At 50.5% G+C, this 19,194-nt stretch overlaps 4 protein-coding genes across 6 annotated transcripts; 1 reads left to right on the forward strand and 3 right to left on the reverse strand.

The window, feature by feature from the left end:
• Nucleotides 1-953: 953 nt before the first annotated feature.
• LOC112291282 (NADH dehydrogenase [ubiquinone] iron-sulfur protein 1, mitochondrial) lies at nucleotides 954-4,319 on the reverse strand. Its single transcript, XM_024538463.3, has 5 exons — nucleotides 3,781-4,319; nucleotides 3,404-3,650; nucleotides 2,699-2,993; nucleotides 2,105-2,479; nucleotides 954-1,939 (listed from the first exon to the last, which is right to left on the reverse strand). The coding sequence occupies exons 1-5, from the start codon at nucleotides 4,247-4,249 to the stop codon at nucleotides 1,019-1,021; spliced, it is 2,307 nt and encodes a 768-aa protein (XP_024394231.1). The 5' UTR covers nucleotides 4,250-4,319; the 3' UTR covers nucleotides 954-1,018.
• Nucleotides 4,320-4,600: 281 nt separating this feature from the next.
• LOC112291275 (NADH dehydrogenase [ubiquinone] iron-sulfur protein 1, mitochondrial) lies at nucleotides 4,601-8,191 on the forward strand. Its single transcript, XM_024538449.3, has 5 exons — nucleotides 4,601-5,364; nucleotides 5,495-5,741; nucleotides 6,152-6,446; nucleotides 6,666-7,040; nucleotides 7,206-8,191. Exons 1-5 carry the CDS (start codon nucleotides 4,824-4,826, stop codon nucleotides 8,124-8,126), a joined length of 2,379 nt encoding a protein of 792 aa, XP_024394217.2. The 5' UTR covers nucleotides 4,601-4,823; the 3' UTR covers nucleotides 8,127-8,191.
• Nucleotides 8,192-12,092: 3,901 nt separating this feature from the next.
• Nucleotides 12,093-15,142, reverse strand: LOC141044446 (uncharacterized). Of its 3 annotated transcripts, XM_090254317.1 has the most exons (4): nucleotides 13,977-14,304; nucleotides 13,349-13,816; nucleotides 12,736-13,152; nucleotides 12,093-12,628 (listed from the first exon to the last, which is right to left on the reverse strand). In XM_090254317.1, the coding sequence occupies exons 2-3, from the start codon at nucleotides 13,691-13,693 to the stop codon at nucleotides 13,132-13,134; spliced, it is 366 nt and encodes a 121-aa protein (XP_090110443.1). In that variant the 5' UTR covers nucleotides 13,694-13,816; nucleotides 13,977-14,304; the 3' UTR covers nucleotides 12,093-12,628; nucleotides 12,736-13,131. The 3 variants fall into 3 exon arrangements, with proteins under 3 accessions (XP_090110443.1, XP_073393530.1, XP_090110446.1); XM_073537429.2 differs by lacking the exons at nucleotides 12,093-12,628; nucleotides 13,977-14,304 and adding an exon at nucleotides 14,940-15,142 and having other exon boundaries at nucleotides 12,672-13,152; XM_090254320.1 differs by lacking the exon at nucleotides 12,093-12,628 and having other exon boundaries at nucleotides 12,672-13,152; nucleotides 13,977-14,586.
• LOC112287678 (inosine-5'-monophosphate dehydrogenase-like) lies at nucleotides 14,758-17,719 on the reverse strand. Its single transcript, XM_090254315.1, has 4 exons — nucleotides 16,532-17,719; nucleotides 16,103-16,282; nucleotides 15,481-15,738; nucleotides 14,758-15,370 (listed from the first exon to the last, which is right to left on the reverse strand). Exons 1-4 carry the CDS (start codon nucleotides 17,570-17,572, stop codon nucleotides 15,299-15,301), a joined length of 1,551 nt encoding a protein of 516 aa, XP_090110441.1. The 5' UTR covers nucleotides 17,573-17,719; the 3' UTR covers nucleotides 14,758-15,298.
• Between the last annotated feature and the right edge of the window lie 1,475 nt (nucleotides 17,720-19,194).

The raw sequence follows: 19,194 nt of genomic DNA on the forward strand, positions 1-19,194 counted from the left end.
TCCTCTGAAGAGTTAAGGGGTGAACAAAAGAGGAAGCCCGGCAGAAAAGAGAGCCTCCACACTGCCTAGGTGGCGAGAGTACCAATTGTGCTAAGAGTGCTCGAGGGACCAAATGGAATGAATTCCACCCCTCAAAAGGATGGATTATCCTACAAAAAGCATTATCACTATCAATGAAGACATTGACCTCCTCAAAGTGGAGGAGGATGTAAGGGACTAAAATAGGCAGCCCTTATACTAAGAGAAAGAGCTAAGAGTCGTTCAATGCCCAAAGGCGACTCGTAGCAAGGTGACGAAAGGAGAGGTTGGGTGGGTCACCTTCCTCGACCTCGAAGGAGCCTTCATATGGAGATGCGAGTGGGGTCAATGGGATTGGAGCACTCCGGGTCTCGGGTGCCTTGTAGGACACCCATGACGCTACTAGTAGGTAGAGTGAGTGCAAGTAGTCCATCTAGTCCTGAAGGAACATGAAGAGGGAAGTGACCTCTTGGTCCCTTCGGACGTTGCCCACAAGGAGGGAAGTGACCTCTTGGTCCCTTCAGACATTGCCCACATGATGGTTGTTAGTGGAAGGAGTGGGACATAGCTAGGAGGACTAGAAGTGACCTCGGCCACCCTCACGCATCGCAAAAGCGATGGTGGACACCTACTCAATGAGAATTCAAGGTATTGCGTCTCAAGCCACATCAGATGGGAATACTCAGTCTCTCTCACCAGCTGGATGGGCAGCGTGAGTGGCAGTAGGCGCTAGTGAGAGTGTATCAATAACAATTCCGCATTGCATAACTAGGGTTTTAACGTGGTTTGTGTGGGATGTCTTTCAGAGCGTTGGAGGGATCTCATAGGGGCGACGTTACACCTATGTGCACAGAAAAACACAGCAGCAAACATCTCCCACGTGCACGCAAAACAACTGGCCGAAGAAGCAACAAAGACAAATATCACTCCGCATATAAACGTGTTAAAAAAATTACTTTTATTGCATTCACTATCCCCCCATCCAATTCGGCGCAACCGCCTACTGTCTAGTCTCTGCTTGACGCTTCGCTAGTGTAGCAGTACATTGCGCCATCGTCCGTGACGCCCGGCTAATTGCGTCAGTCATGTAATAATTCTCGATGGCCTTCGGAAGAGGAGACGATTCCAAGGCAGCACCTGGTCTTGTGTTTGTGTCCAGCGCCCACCCTGTGGCCAACTCCACTTCGTCTACTCGCAACAAATTTGGAGCCACTGCCATCATGCGAGCTCTCAAGCCGTTTGCCGCGTCGTACGGGAGCGTCTTCCCCGCAACCTCTGAAAGTGCACGGATGATCTTCCAATCATCTCGGGCATCCCCAACGGTCGGCACGGCTGAGCTCGTCTGCTGAGCTCGCCCTTCGACGTTCTCGTATGTGCCTTCCTTCTCCGTGTAAGCCGCACCAGGAAGGATCACGTTTGCCCTGTACGCACTACGATCGCCGTGATGCCCTTGGTACACCACAAAAGCATCCTCTGGAATGTCTGCGGGAGTCAGGTCGTCAGCCCCCAACAGGTACAAAAATCTTGCGTCCGCTTTTCCTGCCCTTGCACCTGGCACGAATCCCAGGTCACGTGCTGCTGCTTGAGAAGCGTTCAGAAGCAGAACGTTGGCTCCGAACCAATCGTCCCGAATCAGGTTACTCTGCTCTGCGATGATGTCCAGTGCGGACATTATTGCCGCCTTATCTCCGCGCTCCAGCGCTCCACTACCCACGATGACCACAGGTCGTTCAGCCGATGCCAACTCCGCGCAAAACGGATGTCGCCCTTCAGCGATCTCCAGCAGCGTGTCCGTGTCAACACCTAGGTGCTGGTGGGGATACGTCAAGTCCACCTCGGGACCCACGACAGCCACCTTTGCCTTGTTGAACCTCACTGCTTTCCGCAGCCTTGCGTTCACCATAGGAGCCTCCCACCGAAGCTTCAATCGAATAACCAACCAACCAACCATCAGCTACACCATCCAACTGTGGCTTGCACACGCTAAAGCTACGCCACTAAGGCTGCCGGACGCTCCGACACAACCAAATCCTATCGCAGCACCGAAAACAATTCCAGGTCCCCCCTCAAACTGCACTCGCTTTACCTGAGTTCCGATCAGCAAACACACGTCTGCCTGCTCCAGGCCGGCAATGCCCGTGTTCAGCAAGAACCTGGATCTCAAGTCTGCATCCACCGACTCGCCATCCCCTTCGGCCCACAGGCGCTCACAACCCATCCTGTTCAGAAAATCCTTCAGTGCCAACATGGACTCCGCATCGGCCAACTTGCCGGCCACACCTACCATCTCTTCTGGCTTCACTTTATAAGCCGCCTCAGCAATAGCCTCCAGCGCATCTTTCCATGATGCCGCCTGCAGTTGTCCATCGGGACGCCGGATCATCGGCTCGCTTAGCCGCTGACGCTTCAGACCATCGTAACTGAACCTCGCCTTGTCTCCGATCCACTCCTCGTTGATTTCCTGCGCATCGCACATTCACCAACACGGCATCAACACCCATGATTCCTGGGACATCAAACCTGCCCAAAATACTCGTCCCAAACTCCGCTCATGTTCGCTAAGCCAAAGAAACCCCTTCCCGGCCACCACCAGTCCAACGCCAACCCCGCGGCTCCGCTATCTGGCTCCTAATCCATGCTTCACATACGCCTATCCACTGAGAGCGGCCCCGCAACGGACCTCATGAAGGCGAGGAATGATACGCATCACTTCAGGTCCGCGGCTGTTGATGCGGATGTTTGAGCCCACGGCATCCAAAACGTCGATACTCTCCGTCGCCTTCAGCTCCCACGGTCTTGCTGTGAATGCATACGGCTTGGATGTCAACGCCCCAACAGGACACACATCGATCACGTTGCCGGACAACTCGCTCGTCATCAAGTTTTCTACGTATGTTCCAATCTCCTCGCTTCCTCCACGCCCCAGCACGCCCAGATCCTCCACGCCAGCAATCTCCTTGGCAAATCTCACACACCTGCACCACGTTGCAGAAACGTCAGCACGGCCTGTTCCAACCTCCCAATCCATGGGTTTGCTTATTCACAACCAATGCAACCCTCGCATGCCGAAGCTAGCCCGTCCATGTCCTCTACGTCAGCCCACCAAAATCCTCCGGCCGCCGGTTTCTCTATCCCCGCCTGAGACACCACGTTCGTCTTCTAACGACCGTCCATGAGACCTAGTCTCGCGTCTGCGACTCTGCATCTAACATCCAGAAACACGCCATTCCACGGCTACCGGATCCGCGCGCCCGGCAGCCAATGATACATTCACGAGTCCGCTGCTAATTCACGACAGAACCGCGACCATTGCTACGTAACATCCCTCCGCGCATGCATTGCTGCCCCCTCCGAACTGGCCATCCACCGCCTCGAAGTCACTGACCTGGTACATTGGATGCATCGAGTCATGATGGTCTTCACCAGGGGCCCCAGGTTCTTGTCCAGAACAGATCTCTTCGTGTCGATAAAACGGCCACGATCGGATCCAAACACCATCGACTGGTCCTGAAGATCGCACTCTCCTCCTTGATCGCAAATCGGACAATCTAAGGGGTGGTTCATCAGAAGGAACTCCATCACTCCCTCCCTTGCTTTCTTAGCCAGAGGTGTGTCCGTCTTGATTTTCATACCTGGAATCCGCTCCGCCTCTTAGCACCCCCTTCTTTTGCCACACACAATCCATTCTACCAACCAGAAATCCTCCACACAATGTTTGCGGGAAACCAACAAAAAACAGCTTCTAGTTTCGCGGAATCGAACCTGGCAAAGCAGGCATGGCGCAAGACGCGACGGGCTTCGGAGTCTTCTCCACCTCGACCAGGCACATGCGACAATTCCCAGCAATAGAAAGACGACTGTGGTAGCAGAACCGAGGAATGGTCACCCCTCCCAGCTCGCATGCCTGCAACACCGTCATGCCCTTGGGAACTTGCACGGCCATCCCGTCCACGCTCACCTCAATTGTCTCCACTTCCACTTTCTCAGGCTTCACCCTGTTAGACGCCAGGGCAGCGCTGCTTGCGTGGCGTACGCCGCCCAGCGAGCTCGCCAATGGACCTGTCCCATCCGACCCTCTCTCGCAGGCGACCTGATGGTGACGACGAGGGAGATGCGACGTCGCGGGCAGAGCCGCATCACGAACCCCTGCTATGCTCAATTTGCTACGAAACAACGGAGTCGCTGCTACCTCCTGCAGCAGCTTCACCGTCTGGCGCCCCCTACAAGCCATCCTACCCCCTTCTCCAAACCCTCCCTCGCAAACGACACCATCAAAGTGAGATGAACACCATCACTCGGCGTCACTTGGCGTCTCATCTCATCTTCAGATGAACAGCGGCCTTGTATGCCAGAGACCAAGCGTGCACTGAGGATGACAAAGGAGACTTCCCATCCATCACGTGACGGAGGAAGTGAGGGACTTCCTGTGCCCAACACGCGACGAACTGCTCTCTGCTTTAGTCATGGTGGAAGGGTGTTCCCTTGCTGTCTAGTATCCGGTGGATAACCGGCAAGAACGCCCTGCCTGGAGCGGTGATCACCTCCCTCCTCGGCTCTCAGAGCTTTTGGAGCTTGGAAGGGGAATGAAGGCAGGACGGGGGCATGCGGGGATGCGAGATGTTGTTCCGATTTAGGTCACACAACTCGCTCGTCCTCATTTCGGGATTTTGCAGGACGGGCCCATATGCGGAGGGCGGGGAGCTGCGATTTAGGTCGACTGCGCCTCGCATGAGGTCGTGATCGGAGGTCGCTTTGCGATTTGGGATAGCGCAGATCGTTTTCCCGATTTGAGCGTACGTGTGTGGATGCATTTGTGTATTGTGAGTGAGTCGGAAGGAGGTGTCGTTTGCGAGGGAGGGTTTGGAGAAGGGGGTAGGATGGCTTGTAGGGGGCGCCAGACGGTGAAGCTGCTGCAGGAGGTAGCAGCGACTCCGTTGTTTCGTAGCAAATTGAGCATAGCAGGGGTTCGTGATGCGGCTCTGCCCGCGACGTCGCATCTCCCTCGTCGTCACCATCAGGTCGCCTGCGAGAGAGGGTCGGATGGGACAGGTCCATTGGCGAGCTCGCTGGGCGGCGTACGCCACGCAAGCAGCGCTGCCCTGGCGTCTAACAGGGTGAAGCCTGAGAAAGTGGAAGTGGAGACAATTGAGGTGAGCGTGGACGGGATGGCCGTGCAAGTTCCCAAGGGCATGACGGTGTTGCAGGCATGCGAGCTGGGAGGGGTGACCATTCCTCGGTTCTGCTACCACAGTCGTCTTTCTATTGCTGGGAATTGTCGCATGTGCCTGGTCGAGGTGGAGAAGACTCCGAAGCCCGTCGCGTCTTGCGCCATGCCTGCTTTGCCAGGTTCGATTCCGCGAAACTAGAAGCTGTTTTTTGTTGGTTTCCCGCAAACATTGTGTGGAGGATTTCTGGTTGGTAGAATGGATTGTGTGTGGCAAAAGAAGGGGGTGCTAAGAGGCGGAGCGGATTCCAGGTATGAAAATCAAGACGGACACACCTCTGGCTAAGAAAGCAAGGGAGGGAGTGATGGAGTTCCTTCTGATGAACCACCCCTTAGATTGTCCGATTTGCGATCAAGGAGGAGAGTGCGATCTTCAGGACCAGTCGATGGTGTTTGGATCCGATCGTGGCCGTTTTATCGACACGAAGAGATCTGTTCTGGACAAGAACCTGGGGCCCCTGGTGAAGACCATCATGACTCGATGCATCCAATGTACCAGGTCAGTGACTTCGAGGCGGTGGATGGCCAGTTCGGAGGGGGCAGCAATGCATGCGCGGAGGGATGTTACGTAGCAATGGTCGCGGTTCTGTCGTGAATTAGCAGCGGACTCGTGAATGTATCATTGGCTGCCGGGCGCGCGGATCCGGTAGCCGTGGAATGGCGTGTTTCTGGATGTTAGATGCAGAGTCGCAGACGCGAGACTAGGTCTCATGGACGGTCGTTAGAAGACGAACGTGGTGTCTCAGGCGGGGATAGAGAAACCGGCGGCCGGAGGATTTTGGTGGGCTGACGTAGAGGACATGGACGGGCTAGCTTCGGCATGCGAGGGTTGCATTGGTTGTGAATAAGCAAACCCATGGATTGGGAGGTTGGAACAGGCCGTGCTGACGTTTCTGCAACGTGGTGCAGGTGTGTGAGATTTGCCAAGGAGATTGCTGGCGTGGAGGATCTGGGCGTGCTGGGGCGTGGAGGAAGCGAGGAGATTGGAACATACGTAGAAAACTTGATGACGAGCGAGTTGTCCGGCAACGTGATCGATGTGTGTCCTGTTGGGGCGTTGACATCCAAGCCGTATGCATTCACAGCAAGACCGTGGGAGCTGAAGGCGACGGAGAGTATCGACGTTTTGGATGCCGTGGGCTCAAACATCCGCATCAACAGCCGCGGACCTGAAGTGATGCGTATCATTCCTCGCCTTCATGAGGTCCGTTGCGGGGCCGCTCTCAGTGGATAGGCGTATGTGAAGCATGGATTAGGAGCCAGATAGCGGAGCCGCGGGGTTGGCGTTGGACTGGTGGTGGCCGGGAAGGGGTTTCTTTGGCTTAGCGAACATGAGCGGAGTTTGGGACGAGTATTTTGGGCAGGTTTGATGTCCCAGGAATCATGGGTGTTGATGCCGTGTTGGTGAATGTGCGATGCGCAGGAAATCAACGAGGAGTGGATCGGAGACAAGGCGAGGTTCAGTTACGATGGTCTGAAGCGTCAGCGGCTAAGCGAGCCGATGATCCGGCGTCCCGATGGACAACTGCAGGCGGCATCATGGAAAGATGCGCTGGAGGCTATTGCTGAGGCGGCTTATAAAGTGAAGCCAGAAGAGATGGTAGGTGTGGCCGGCAAGTTGGCCGATGCGGAGTCCATGTTGGCACTGAAGGATTTTCTGAACAGGATGGGTTGTGAGCGCCTGTGGGCCGAAGGGGATGGCGAGTCGGTGGATGCAGACTTGAGATCCAGGTTCTTGCTGAACACGGGCATTGCCGGCCTGGAGCAGGCAGACGTGTGTTTGCTGATCGGAACTCAGGTAAAGCGAGTGCAGTTTGAGGGGGGACCTGGAATTGTTTTCGGTGCTGCGATAGGATTTGGTTGTGTCGGAGCGTCCGGCAGCCTTAGTGGCGTAGCTTTAGCGTGTGCAAGCCACAGTTGGATGGTGTAGCTGATGGTTGGTTGGTTGGTTATTCGATTGAAGCTTCGGTGGGAGGCTCCTATGGTGAACGCAAGGCTGCGGAAAGCAGTGAGGTTCAACAAGGCAAAGGTGGCTGTCGTGGGTCCCGAGGTGGACTTGACGTATCCCCACCAGCACCTAGGTGTTGACACGGACACGCTGCTGGAGATCGCTGAAGGGCGACATCCGTTTTGCGCGGAGTTGGCATCGGCTGAACGACCTGTGGTCATCGTGGGTAGTGGAGCGCTGGAGCGCGGAGATAAGGCGGCAATAATGTCCGCACTGGACATCATCGCAGAGCAGAGTAACCTGATTCGGGACGATTGGTTCGGAGCCAACGTTCTGCTTCTGAACGCTTCTCAAGCAGCAGCACGTGACCTGGGATTCGTGCCAGGTGCAAGGGCAGGAAAAGCGGACGCAAGATTTTTGTACCTGTTGGGGGCTGACGACCTGACTCCCGCAGACATTCCAGAGGATGCTTTTGTGGTGTACCAAGGGCATCACGGCGATCGTAGTGCGTACAGGGCAAACGTGATCCTTCCTGGTGCGGCTTACACGGAGAAGGAAGGCACATACGAGAACGTCGAAGGGCGAGCTCAGCAGACGAGCTCAGCCGTGCCGACCGTTGGGGATGCCCGAGATGATTGGAAGATCATCCGTGCACTTTCAGAGGTTGCGGGGAAGACGCTCCCGTACGACGCGGCAAACGGCTTGAGAGCTCGCATGATGGCAGTGGCTCCAAATTTGTTGCGAGTAGACGAAGTGGAGTTGGCCACAGGGTGGGCGCTGGACACAAACACAAGACCAGGTGCTGCCTTGGAATCGTCTCCTCTTCCGAAGGCCATCGAGAATTATTACATGACTGACGCAATTAGCCGGGCGTCACGGACGATGGCGCAATGTACTGCTACACTAGCGAAGCGTCAAGCAGAGACTAGACAGTAGGCGGTTGCGCCGAATTGGATGGGGGGATAGTGAATGCAATAAAAGTAATTTTTTTAACACGTTTATATGCGGAGTGATATTTGTCTTTGTTGCTTCTTCGGCCAGTTGTTTTGCGTGCACGTGGGAGATGTTTGCTGCTGTGTTTTTCTGTGCACATAGGTGTAACGTCGCCCCTATGAGATCCCTCCAACGCTCTGAAAGACATCCCACACAAACCACGTTAAAACCCTAGTTATGCAATGCGGAATTGTTATTGATACACTCTCACTAGCGCCTACTGCCACTCACGCTGCCCATCCAGCTGGTGAGAGAGACTGAGTATTCCCATCTGATGTGGCTTGAGACGCAATACCTTGAATTCTCATTGAGTAGGTGTCCACCATCGCTTTTGCGATGCGTGAGGGTGGCCGAGGTCACTTCTAGTCCTCCTAGCTATGTCCCACTCCTTCCACTAACAACCATCATGTGGGCAATGTCTGAAGGGACCAAGAGGTCACTTCCCTCCTTGTGGGCAACGTCCGAAGGGACCAAGAGGTCACTTCCCTCTTCATGTTCCTTCAGGACTAGATGGACTACTTGCACTCACTCTACCTACTAGTAGCGTCATGGGTGTCCTACAAGGCACCCGAGACCCGGAGTGCTCCAATCCCATTGACCCCACTCGCATCTCCATATGAAGGCTCCTTCGAGGTCGAGGAAGGTGACCCACCCAACCTCTCCTTTCGTCACCTTGCTACGAGTCGCCTTTGGGCATTGAACGACTCTTAGCTCTTTCTCTTAGTATAAGGGCTGCCTATTTTAGTCCCTTACATCCTCCTCCACTTTGAGGAGGTCAATGTCTTCATTGATAGTGATAATGCTTTTTGTAGGATAATCCATCCTTTTGAGGGGTGGAATTCATTCCATTTGGTCCCTCGAGCACTCTTAGCACAATTGGTACTCTCGCCACCTAGGCAGTGTGGAGGCTCTCTTTTCTGCCGGGCTTCCTCTTTTGTTCACCCCTTAACTCTTCAGAGGAATCTTTCACATTTTTATTATTATTGAGGCGGGTCACTACCTCTTCTCATGTTCTTTGTACACCTCGCCTCCAGCTTTCCATCAATTTCTCTCATTAAGTCACTTTGAAAATCTTGCACTTCCGGATGCAAGTCGAAGAAGATCACTCCTTTTTGAGACTTACCTTGGCCGTTGAACCCCTTAACTGAAGCCCGCTTCGCTTCACTACTCTTCCTTACCTAAGGGAGGTGGTTTGCAATCACCCAGCGAGTAATCCGCTTAGGAAAAGCCAATCGTTTAGGCCTGGTTGCTTAGGGTCTTGTATCCGCCTCATACAAGCTTCATGAAAGTTATCTTTCATGAAGTCTCCTCGGGCTAGAATCTTTTCAAAGTTGCTTCCATGTTGAGAAACCCACACCACTTTTCCCTATTCCTCTGCATAGGTTACCTCCGCGACCTTCCCCTTCCTTGCTGAAGGGGAGATGCCCTCATCTTCTTGGTACGTCATGAGGTTGTGCATGTTGATTCACATTCGTCAGTTCTTCAACTGCTTCTATGTAGACCTCCTTTGTTTGTACTCTCCAACTTTCTTAATGAAGGTTGTAACCAATCCTTGCACATGTCTCAAGTTTCACTCATTAATCCACTAAAACTCGTGTGGCGAATAGCCTTTGAAAGTACATAAATACTGCACTCCCCTAACATCGGTTCGTTTCTTATCAAGTATTGCCGATACTTGACCCATGGTTTGGTCCCATACCTCTTCTTGCGGTGGAATGCATGCTTTCTCTTTGTAGAAGCCTTTTTCATCAGCCACAAACTTTTTGAGAACACTCACATGGAAAACCGGATGCCACTTTAACCTTTTGGGGACGTCTAACACATAGACGTTTTTATGCAATATTCTCTCAACTAAGTAAGGCCCAGCCTATTTCTGGGTCCACTTGGGAGTGAGATGTGCGAGACAAGTAAGGTTATTCGTATTCAACCAGACTTGGTCGCCTCGCCTGAACTGCACGTCTCTTTTATGCTTGTCGGCTTGTTTCTTGTATTTACTCTGAGTTGCTACCAATCTTATTTTGGCAGTATCCATAATGGCCTCTCTTTGCGCTACCCATTTCGCTCTATCTATTGAGTAAAATCGTGAAGTTAGCTCGTCCCTTTGTTTGACTTTGATCAAGTCGATTGATTTAAGTGCCTCAAATCCTTAGGCTACTTGGAATGGTGTGCTACCTAAGGATTCATTTCGAGTCGTGTTATAACTAAAATCAGCTATGGGCAGCCATTTGGCCCAATCCTTGTGATCGCTTGCCACATAGTGCCTCAGGTACATAGAAAGAATTCCATTAATTCTTATTGTCTCGCCATCCCCTTGAAGATGCCATGTTGTTGTGAGAATCAACTTAGATCCTAACTTTCTCATCACGTGTTGCCAAAACTACGTTGTAAAGCGGACATCTTTGTCGCTTACAATCGAGGTTGGGACTCTATATAGCGAGATCCAAGAGTCGAAGAAGAGACTCGCCGTCAACTGCAGTGCTGTCTCCAACTCCTCTTTAGAGTCCTTCGAAAACATCTCCATTGTTGTGAAACTTGTTGTCTTGCTGAACTTGTCCACTATGACTAAAATAGCATTGGCTTCCCCACATCTCGGCAAGCCTGTTATAAAGTCCAACGAGATATCTCTATAAGGCATAGAAGGAATAAGTAGAGGTTCTAGTAATCCTGCCTTAACTTGTGTTGAATGCTTGTTCCTTTGGCACACCAATCAATTCTTTACATATGCTTCAACATCTTCCTTCAATGATGGCCAATAATATGAACGAGACATGTCCCTCAAGGTGGTTTTCATGCCTTTGTGTCTCGAACACGGGGCATCATGAACTTCGTACATATCTTTCCTTCTCCACTTACCAACTGGAATGTAGAGTCGTGTTTGTTTAAACCAGATCAAACCATCTTTGATTGAAGAGACTTCCATAAGCTTTCTTTGCTCCCTGGTGGTTTTGGTACTGGAAAACGCTTTCTTGATCTCCAACGCATCCTTGACCACCTTATAGGCTTCCTTTATGCCTTTAAGAAGAGGAAAATCGCCACAATATACAATGGTACTGAGTGTCATGGTGTTATGTAACTTTGCTTCCAAGAACTCTTCTCTCTTATTTAGTGCATTTGGCACCAAGTTGTCTCTTCCTGGTTTGTATATTAGTTCGATGTCCATCGAAACAATTACATCATACCACCTTGATTCCTTTGGAGACGCTTGCGATTTTGACTTAAGGTATTTGAGAGAAATGTTGTTGGTGTATATCTTGGTTGTTCTCCCACCCATGTAGTGTTTTCAAGTTTTCAAACAATGCACCACCACGAACAACTCTTTCTCATGAGTTGGCCACCTCAATTTCTTACTCTCAAAGGCAACAGGCCACTGTTCTTGCATCAGTACTCCCCTGATGGCAAAGTCACTCGCATCCGTGTGAACTTCGAAATCTTTATCAAATTGAGGATAGCACAATACCGAACTGAAAATCAATGCTTCTTTAATTTCTTTGAAGGATTCGTCACAACGGCTGTCCCACTTAATGGACTTGTTTTCCTTCTTCAACAGATTCGTCAAAGGTCCAGCGATCTTTGAGAAGTCTTAATGAACTTCCGATAATAATTCGCTAGTCCTAAGAAGGATTGTACGCCCTTCTGTGTTTTAGGTTTTTTCCAAGTCTGGATTGCCTAGATTTTTCTTGGATCCGGCTTAATGCCTTCTTTACTGATAATGTGTCCAAGGAATTCCAATTCTTCCAAGTAGAAGACACTCTTCTCTTAATTTACATACAATTGGTTTTCCCTTAGCTTTGTGAGCACTGTTCGTAAGTATCTTTGATGCTCCTGTTCACTTTTGGAAAACACCAAAATGTCGTCGATGTACACGACTACAAACTCATCACTTTCTTCATGGAAAATCGAATTCATTAGTGTGGTAAAAGTTGTTGGTGCATTACATAAACCAAAGGGCATTACCACAAACTCGTAGGAACCATACCTTGTCCTACATGTTGTCTTTTCCACGTCCTCCTGTGCAATCCTTATTTGATAATATCCGCTTTTAAGATCAATCTTGCTGAAACATCTACTTTCACTTAGGCTATCCAGCAAGTCGTCGACTCGTGATAACATGAAACATCTACTTTCACTTAGGCTATCCAGCAAGTCGTCGACTCGTGATAACAGGTAGTTGTTTTTGACAGTGAGTTTGATTTTGTTTAGAGCTCGGTAATCAATACACATCCTCATTTTCCCATCTTTTTTGCTCACAAACAGGACTGGGGCTCCAAATAGGGACTTACTTGGTTTGATATACCCTTTTTCCAACAGCTCATTCAGCTGTTTCTTGAATTCCTTCAACTCAAGTTGGTTCAATCGATAAGGCGCCTTGCTTGGAGGTTGTGCTCCTGGAACTAGTTTGATGCGATGGTCTACTACTCTATTTGGTGGCAGCGCTTTTGGTAATTCTGTAGTCAAGACATCACCAAAATTCAACATTAGTTCTTGCACTAGTTTTGAAGCACACGGAATGGTTCCTTTCCATTCGTTTTTTATTAACGACTTTTTCACTTACATCATTGCAATCGAGGTCGCCACTTCTCAAGTGTAAGAGGAACTGTTCTCCCTCTAGTTCACCCTGAGTAACAAGTGCAATTCTCGATTCATAGAATGTTAGGCGGCTGGTGAAGGGGTAGTCCTATGATGTTCCCTTGTACTCCCAACATCACTACGCGCATTTCTGGTTTTCATCAGAGCTCCACTCCATATCGATTCAGAAACGTGTTACCTAAGACTATATCTATTCCATTAAGGTGGCAGATTGTGAAGTCCTCTTTAAACCTCTCGTTTCCCGCTTAAAACTTTACGCCTTTTGCAACCGAGCGAGATATCTCCCCACCCTTAGCAAAGAATACCTCTACCTCCTTGGTCGACTCTTGAGTCAGCGCTAACCTCTCAGCACATCTGGGGCTCATAAACAAATTGGTTGCGCCTGTGTCAATCAACATGGCCAATTCAGTATTCTCCACTCTGGAATCTAAATAAACAAGTTTCTTGTATGGATTGGTGAAGGCTAATTCCTTATCTGAATTCCCTTTTTTCACCAATACTCGAGTACTAGGTTTCGAGTTGTCAAAATTTTGATCCATCTCAACCTTATGTCGAGGAGCATTAAGGATAGTGGTTACCTTTTTCGCCACCTCCTCATTCTTACAGTCGTTGGCATAGTGTCCCTTTTGTTGCCACTGAAAACACATCACTGATGCGTTCATCTTCACTTTTTTCGAACTGCTCCTCTGACTTTCTTTCATCTTAAGTTTAGAAAAGTTTGGGGTGGTCTCCTCAAATTTTCTCTTAGCAAACGGAGGTTTCTTGTGGAAAGGCCTGGTTCCGCCGTGCGGATTGGTTTTCCCTTCCCACATTCTAGTCATCGCGCTCATCTCGCTATGACTTGGCCCCTCCAGCAAATCTCCCCCCAAAACTTCTTCCTCATCGAACCGTTGGGTTGAAGCTTTCGTGGTCCTCTTCCCCATTCTCTACAGTTTCTTACTGACGAAAGGTTCAGAATATCTCCACTCACACGCTTCTCGCCAATCCCGGTCTTAAACGCTCTGATACCACATTTAATGTCGCCCCTATGAGATTCCTCCAACGCTCTGAAAGACATCCCACACAAACCACGTTAGAACCGGGTTACGTAATGCGGAATTGTTATTGTTACACTTTCACTCGCACCTATTGCGACTCACGCTACCCATCCAGCTGCGGGTGAGAGAGACTGAGTATTCCCATTTGATGTGGCTTGAGACGCAATACCATGAACTCTCATTGAGTAGGTGTCCACCATCGCTTTTGCAATGCGCGAGGGCGGCCGAGGTCACTTCTCATCCTCCTCGCTACGTCCCACTCCCTCCACTAACAACCATCATGTGAACAACGTCTGAAGGGACCAAGAGGTCACTTCCCTCTTCATGTCCCTTCAAGACTAGACGAACTACTCGCACTCACTCTACCTACTAGTAGCGTCATGGGCATCCTACAGGGCATCCGGGACCCGGAGCGCTCCAATCCCATCGACCCCATTTGCGTCCCCAAGCGAGGGCTCCTTCGAGGTCGAGGAAGGTGACCCACCCAACCTCTCCTTTCGTCACCTAGCTGCGAGTCGCCCTTGGGCATTGAACGACTCTCTGCTCTTTCTCTTAGTGTAAGGGCTGCCTATTTCAGTCCCTTACAATAGGTCGCACAACAACGCCATCCGACTGAGGTGGGTGCGTGCAACATGAGTACCTATGTCTGGATGAGTATAGGCGCGATTTGTTGGATGCGTTGCAACGAGTGTCGTTAGCGACACCTTGCTGTTCCGCACTGCTAACGAAGTTTAGATTATGCATCTCCAAGCAATCATTTGGAAGCGTGAATGTGAAAATGTTCCAGTTGCTCACTGGGATGTAGGCAGCCAGCTGCGGTTGGCTTGCGCTTTTTAGCGCTTGAAACTCTCTAAGGGTGCTAATTTCCTAACCATATTTCCCATGACGGATGTGCTCATTTCTCAACTGCGGCGATACAAACTCGTATATGAAAACACCTCGCGCCCATCTGGGAACAACAATGTAAAACGCGAATACCTTTGCGTCGATTCCACCACGGGCACATACACCGTACAACCCAACCACACAGCCCCGCAACATGCTGACAGGTGTGGCGATGCAAAGGCATCGTATGAGAATGGCTGCCAATGAGCACAGTGTTTAAACAACCTCAAATTCTTCCACCACTTACGCGAAACAAAGTTCTCCAACCAACGTCCAGCAGGAAAGCTCTCGCAAATAGATCCAGCTGGTGCCCAACCTTCGTGATGAACGATTGAGCCCGTGCTTACAATTACACAAGGGAAGCTCTAAGTTGCACGTGACGTGTGGGCTGCAACCCGCCCCTGTATCTGACTCACCAAACCTAGCGTTGCCTGCAGAGTTTGCCTGCATTTAACGCATACCAGAACGTACGAGTGTGTATCGACCTCCGCAAGTCCATCCGACATCTCTGTGCCTGGCTCTGTCTCTCCACATCCACGTTCTAGACAAATATTGTGACAAAACCACTGCTGCTCACTATTTCCGAGTTCGTACCACCAGCGTGCTTCAGAATCTCCTCTTCTCATACGACACAAGATCATGGATGCCGCCTTCCCTTTGCGCTGCGCCTGTCCTTACCTGCACCGACCAGATCCACCGCGTCACCCAACGAGGCAAATAAGCTACGCAGGTGCAATCCAAATGCCTATCTCATGAAACTCTAAAAACCCGGCCCAACATGTGCATACCTCTAGCCTGATGGCTCCGGCATTGAGGCCGACATGTGCTGCCTTCACTGAAGGCACTCCTAAATCTTGCAATCCCTGCTTCACAGCCTGCAAAGTGTAGGGGACGAGCCGCAGCACGGAGCCTTTGGCAGCTACAGAACCCGATACGCCTTGTGCGATCTTCAAACGTGTCTTGTCTCCGAGATATCGGGCATCACTGCCCTTCGTCATTGCTTCCAAAGACCCCATTCCCCGGTAGCTCTTGAGTTTCACATCATCCTAAACCACCCCTCCAGTGGCTGTCAGTCGCTCAACCCTGCACACTGACGCCTGATAACCAAAGGCAAACAACACAACTCCGCGACGGACGCATGCCTGCTCAGCCTTCTGCTGACAGCGGTGTTCGGGAAACGGACGTAAGAAATAAATAAATCTATCAAAAAATCACAAGCAGCAATTTCACGCCCAGAATCGCCAGCCTGTAACCTCAAAACTCCAGGTGCTACACGTCACGAAGACACGACCACAGTGTCTCCGACAACGTCATGAAGCTTCAGTCGATCACGACCGCCCACGTCTGGGGACACCATCACAGCGAGGCACGGCCTAGAAATTAACCCCACCGCAGGGTCCGAGGAAACACCTGGTAGAAAAAGCTGCCGGGCGCCTCGTCTGTTCCAGCCAGAAAACTGCCCATCATCACTGTCGATGCTCCTAACGAGAGTGCCTTCACTATGTGTCCCGAGTTGGATATTCCTCCGTCGGCTATAACAGGGACTCCTAGGGCGTTGGCCACTGCTGCAGTTTTGTACACGGCAGTTCCCTGCATTCCACACAGCCCCACGTGATCATTTGTTCGCAACTTCAAAGCCATCGCCGCTGCAAAGGACTGCTCCAGCGCTCTTTGTTCACGATCACCTCCACTCCCCTACGCGCCAATTGTCCGCTCACGGTAGCTTTCATCCATCCACTCACCAATGCCACACCGACTCTCAGCACTTCGACACCAGGCGCACGCACAAATCCAAACTACTCAATTCCGACAAACCCCTAGATGTGCAGAAGGACGTACTTGGCCCCTCCCCACTGCGCAGACCTCCTGCGTAGTGCAAATCGACCCAGACCCCATACCCACTCGCAACCCATCCACACCAGCGTCGATCAGATTCTTCGCCTGGTACGCAGTGACTACATTTCCCCCGATGACATCCAACTCCGGGTAAGCCCTCTTTATGAACTCAATCATCTGCCTCTGGTACATCGAATCTCCTTGCGAGCTGTCCAGAATCACGACGTTCACCCCGGCATCCACCAGCAGCTTCAACCGCTCCTTGTCGCTGTCGCGGGTGCCAATGGCAGCGCCGACCAGAATTTTACCATCCGGCCCAACAGACGGAGCGCCCAGCGGCGGTAATTCACGATACGCCTTCAGATCCGTCCGGCACAGAAGCTCCACAAAATCTCCACTTTCCGTCACCAAGGGCAGCAAACTCTTCTTGCTCCGAATCAAAACCCCCGCAGCTTCCTCCATTGTGCTGCCCGCCGGAGCGGTCACCAGGTCCCGGCTCATCACCTCCCGCACCTCGGTGCTCCGGTCACGCACGAAATCCACGTCCCTGCTCGTCACCACGCCCAAAAGCGCCGACCCAACCGCCCCATCCTCCGTCACGACCACGGAGGAGAACCCCCGCCTGGCCCTCAGCGCATCGATCCTGGAAATTGGGTCCGAAGGCCGAACGCACGCAGGGTCCGAGACGTACCCCGCCCTCAGCTTTTTCGCCCTCCTCACGATCTCTGCCTGCTCCCGCGCCGTATTGTTGTAATGCACGAACCCGACGCCGCCCACAGCTGCCATGGCAACCGCCATGGACTCCTCCGTCACGGTGTCCATGGGGGACGACACGCACGGCGTCCGCAGCTTGATGTTCCTCGTGAGGGAGGTGCCGAGCTCCACGTCGTCCACGGCGAAGTCGATGTACCCGGGGTGGAAAATGAGATCATCGTAAGTGTAGGAAAATCCCTGCTTGAACAGCGCCGCTGCGGAGAACCCATCACTCAGAACACCGCAGCCAGCGCCCGCGAAGGTGAAGTCCCCGTTGCCGACGGACGCCATGGCCACAGGACCCAATTGGAAGGGGGAGGGGACAACACCATACAATTCTCTAACCCCGCAATCGAGGCTGTGAGAGAGACGGGGAATTGCGTCAGAGGCCACCTCATGCACTTGAGGGAGCAGGGCGGAGACCCAGAGGACGACGCTAAAGCCCTAAACCCTCCTCCACTCCAGGGTGCGTGTTCCTGGGTGCATCCATCCCTTCTCTTTTCATACCGCGGCTGGCGATTGCAGCCAGTGGATGATCGATCATTCACGGCAGGTAAAACTTCGCCGCTGCTGCGGTGAAGGTGTCACTGAGAATCATCCTCCGCCAGACCTGGCAGTGGAGGGTGGAGAGTGTGGGATGGAGATTCGTCATTCGTGGCCCTTCCTTCTTAAGCTGAGATGGCAAGGGTAATGAGAGCGGCTTCCCAGATAAGTCCCAATCAATCCGAGGCAGTCCACCACTGCTAGGTTGTCGAGCAATATATGCCTAATAGCATTTCGGGTAGATTTATTTCATCAAATCATGCCGAAGTGTCAACTGTGCTGTGTCACTGAGCTTTACATCCAAGACTTCCTAGGTTTGTATCGTGCAAACAAAGATTGTTACATACAACACATCAAGTGAGTCACAAACTATTTTACATCCAAGACTACACACAAGTAAGTTAAGCTATCTCTGGTGTCACAAAGGGGAACCCAAGAGTCCAAGTGTGAGTAGAGAAATCTCTAATGTTTTATTAAATGACTAAATCACAATAGCTAAGCAAATCCTTACAACCTAAGCTTTTTTTTCTCTTAAAATCACTCATAATATTGGACTTGAGAAAAATGTCAAGTCAAGGGGATTTCTCTACCTAAATCTTCAAATCTTAGTTGATTCCAACAAAGTCAATTAATGGAATAAGTTTAGTTGATGGAAAAAAACTGAACCAAACTAAATTACATACATTCAGTAGGATTTGGCACACGATGTCACACCACTTGAATCTTGTATTGGAGTGTATATTTATATCTGTGTAAGAAGATTTTGCTTCTTTCTTAAGGCATATTAGTTGTTTAAAAGTATGGATAGTCAATGCAATGCAAAATGTTTTGCTAAGCCTCAAGCATTATGAGATAGTTTACTAAGTTGTATTAATGAATGGTAGGATGTTGAAGGTAGTTATAGGGGATTGTAGGATTAGCAGAAACGGGTTGTTATATGTTATTATTTGATGCATGTTTATGTGCACTTGCATATTTTCATGCTATTTTCTTGTTGTTGGAACATAATATAACAAAAATTATTCAATTATGTAGATTGTTCTTTTCATGTAAATATTATAAGAAAAAATTCATGTTCCTAGTTAATAAGAGATTAATTTGTTACAAGGGATGAAATGTTGCATTGGGACTTGATTGTAAAAGTAAATGAAATCACATTTATTGGTTGTTAGTGTTGCCATCATTGGCTTTCTTTATTTGCATGTAATATCAATCTTTCAAACTTTTATCTATACTATAAATACCATCATTGATTAGATATGTGATTTGGTTATATTGAAGAGAAATATACAGAGAGTGTGACACTTTTTATATTACACAAAGTAATCAAGTTCATTTCTTAGCAATTACATGCTATGCATATTTAGGTG

This window comes from Physcomitrium patens, chromosome 1, assembly GCF_059467195.1.
Source record: "Physcomitrium patens ecotype Gransden chromosome 1, ASM5946719v1, whole genome shotgun sequence".
NCBI lineage: Eukaryota > Viridiplantae > Streptophyta > Bryopsida > Funariales > Funariaceae > Physcomitrium > Physcomitrium patens.

Bases quoted from the DNA above. Each gene is read 5' to 3' on its own strand.
- LOC112291282 (XM_024538463.3), bottom strand. From the start codon at position 4,249: ATGGCTTGTAGGGGGCGCCAGACGGTGAAGCTGCTGCAGGAGGTAGCA. The intron at 2,994-3,403 runs GTCAGTGACTTC...AACGTGGTGCAG, and splicing joins CGATGCATCCAATGTACCAG to GTGTGTGAGATTTGCCAAGG. The intron at 1,940-2,104 runs GTAAAGCGAGTG...ATTCGATTGAAG, and splicing joins GTTTGCTGATCGGAACTCAG to CTTCGGTGGGAGGCTCCTAT.
- LOC112291275 (XM_024538449.3), top strand. From the start codon at position 4,824: ATGCATTTGTGTATTGTGAGTGAGTCGGAAGGAGGTGTCGTTTGCGAG. The intron at 5,365-5,494 runs GTTCGATTCCGC...AGCGGATTCCAG, and splicing joins CGCCATGCCTGCTTTGCCAG to GTATGAAAATCAAGACGGAC. The intron at 5,742-6,151 runs GTCAGTGACTTC...AACGTGGTGCAG, and splicing joins CGATGCATCCAATGTACCAG to GTGTGTGAGATTTGCCAAGG.
- LOC141044446 (XM_073537429.2), bottom strand. From the start codon at position 15,142: ATGCAGGCAAACTCTGCAGGCAACGCTAGGTTTGGTGAGTCAGATACA. The intron at 13,817-14,939 runs GTAAGTGGTGGA...GATGTCTTTCAG, and splicing joins GTTGGAGAACTTTGTTTCGC to AGCGTTGGAGGAATCTCATA.
- LOC112287678 (XM_090254315.1), bottom strand. From the start codon at position 17,572: ATGGCGTCCGTCGGCAACGGGGACTTCACCTTCGCGGGCGCTGGCTGC. The intron at 15,739-16,102 runs GTGTTTCCTCGG...GGGGTGGTTTAG, and splicing joins CCGGCAGCTTTTTCTACCAG to GATGATGTGAAACTCAAGAG. The intron at 15,371-15,480 runs GTATGCACATGT...TGGTCGGTGCAG, and splicing joins CCGGAGCCATCAGGCTAGAG to GTAAGGACAGGCGCAGCGCA.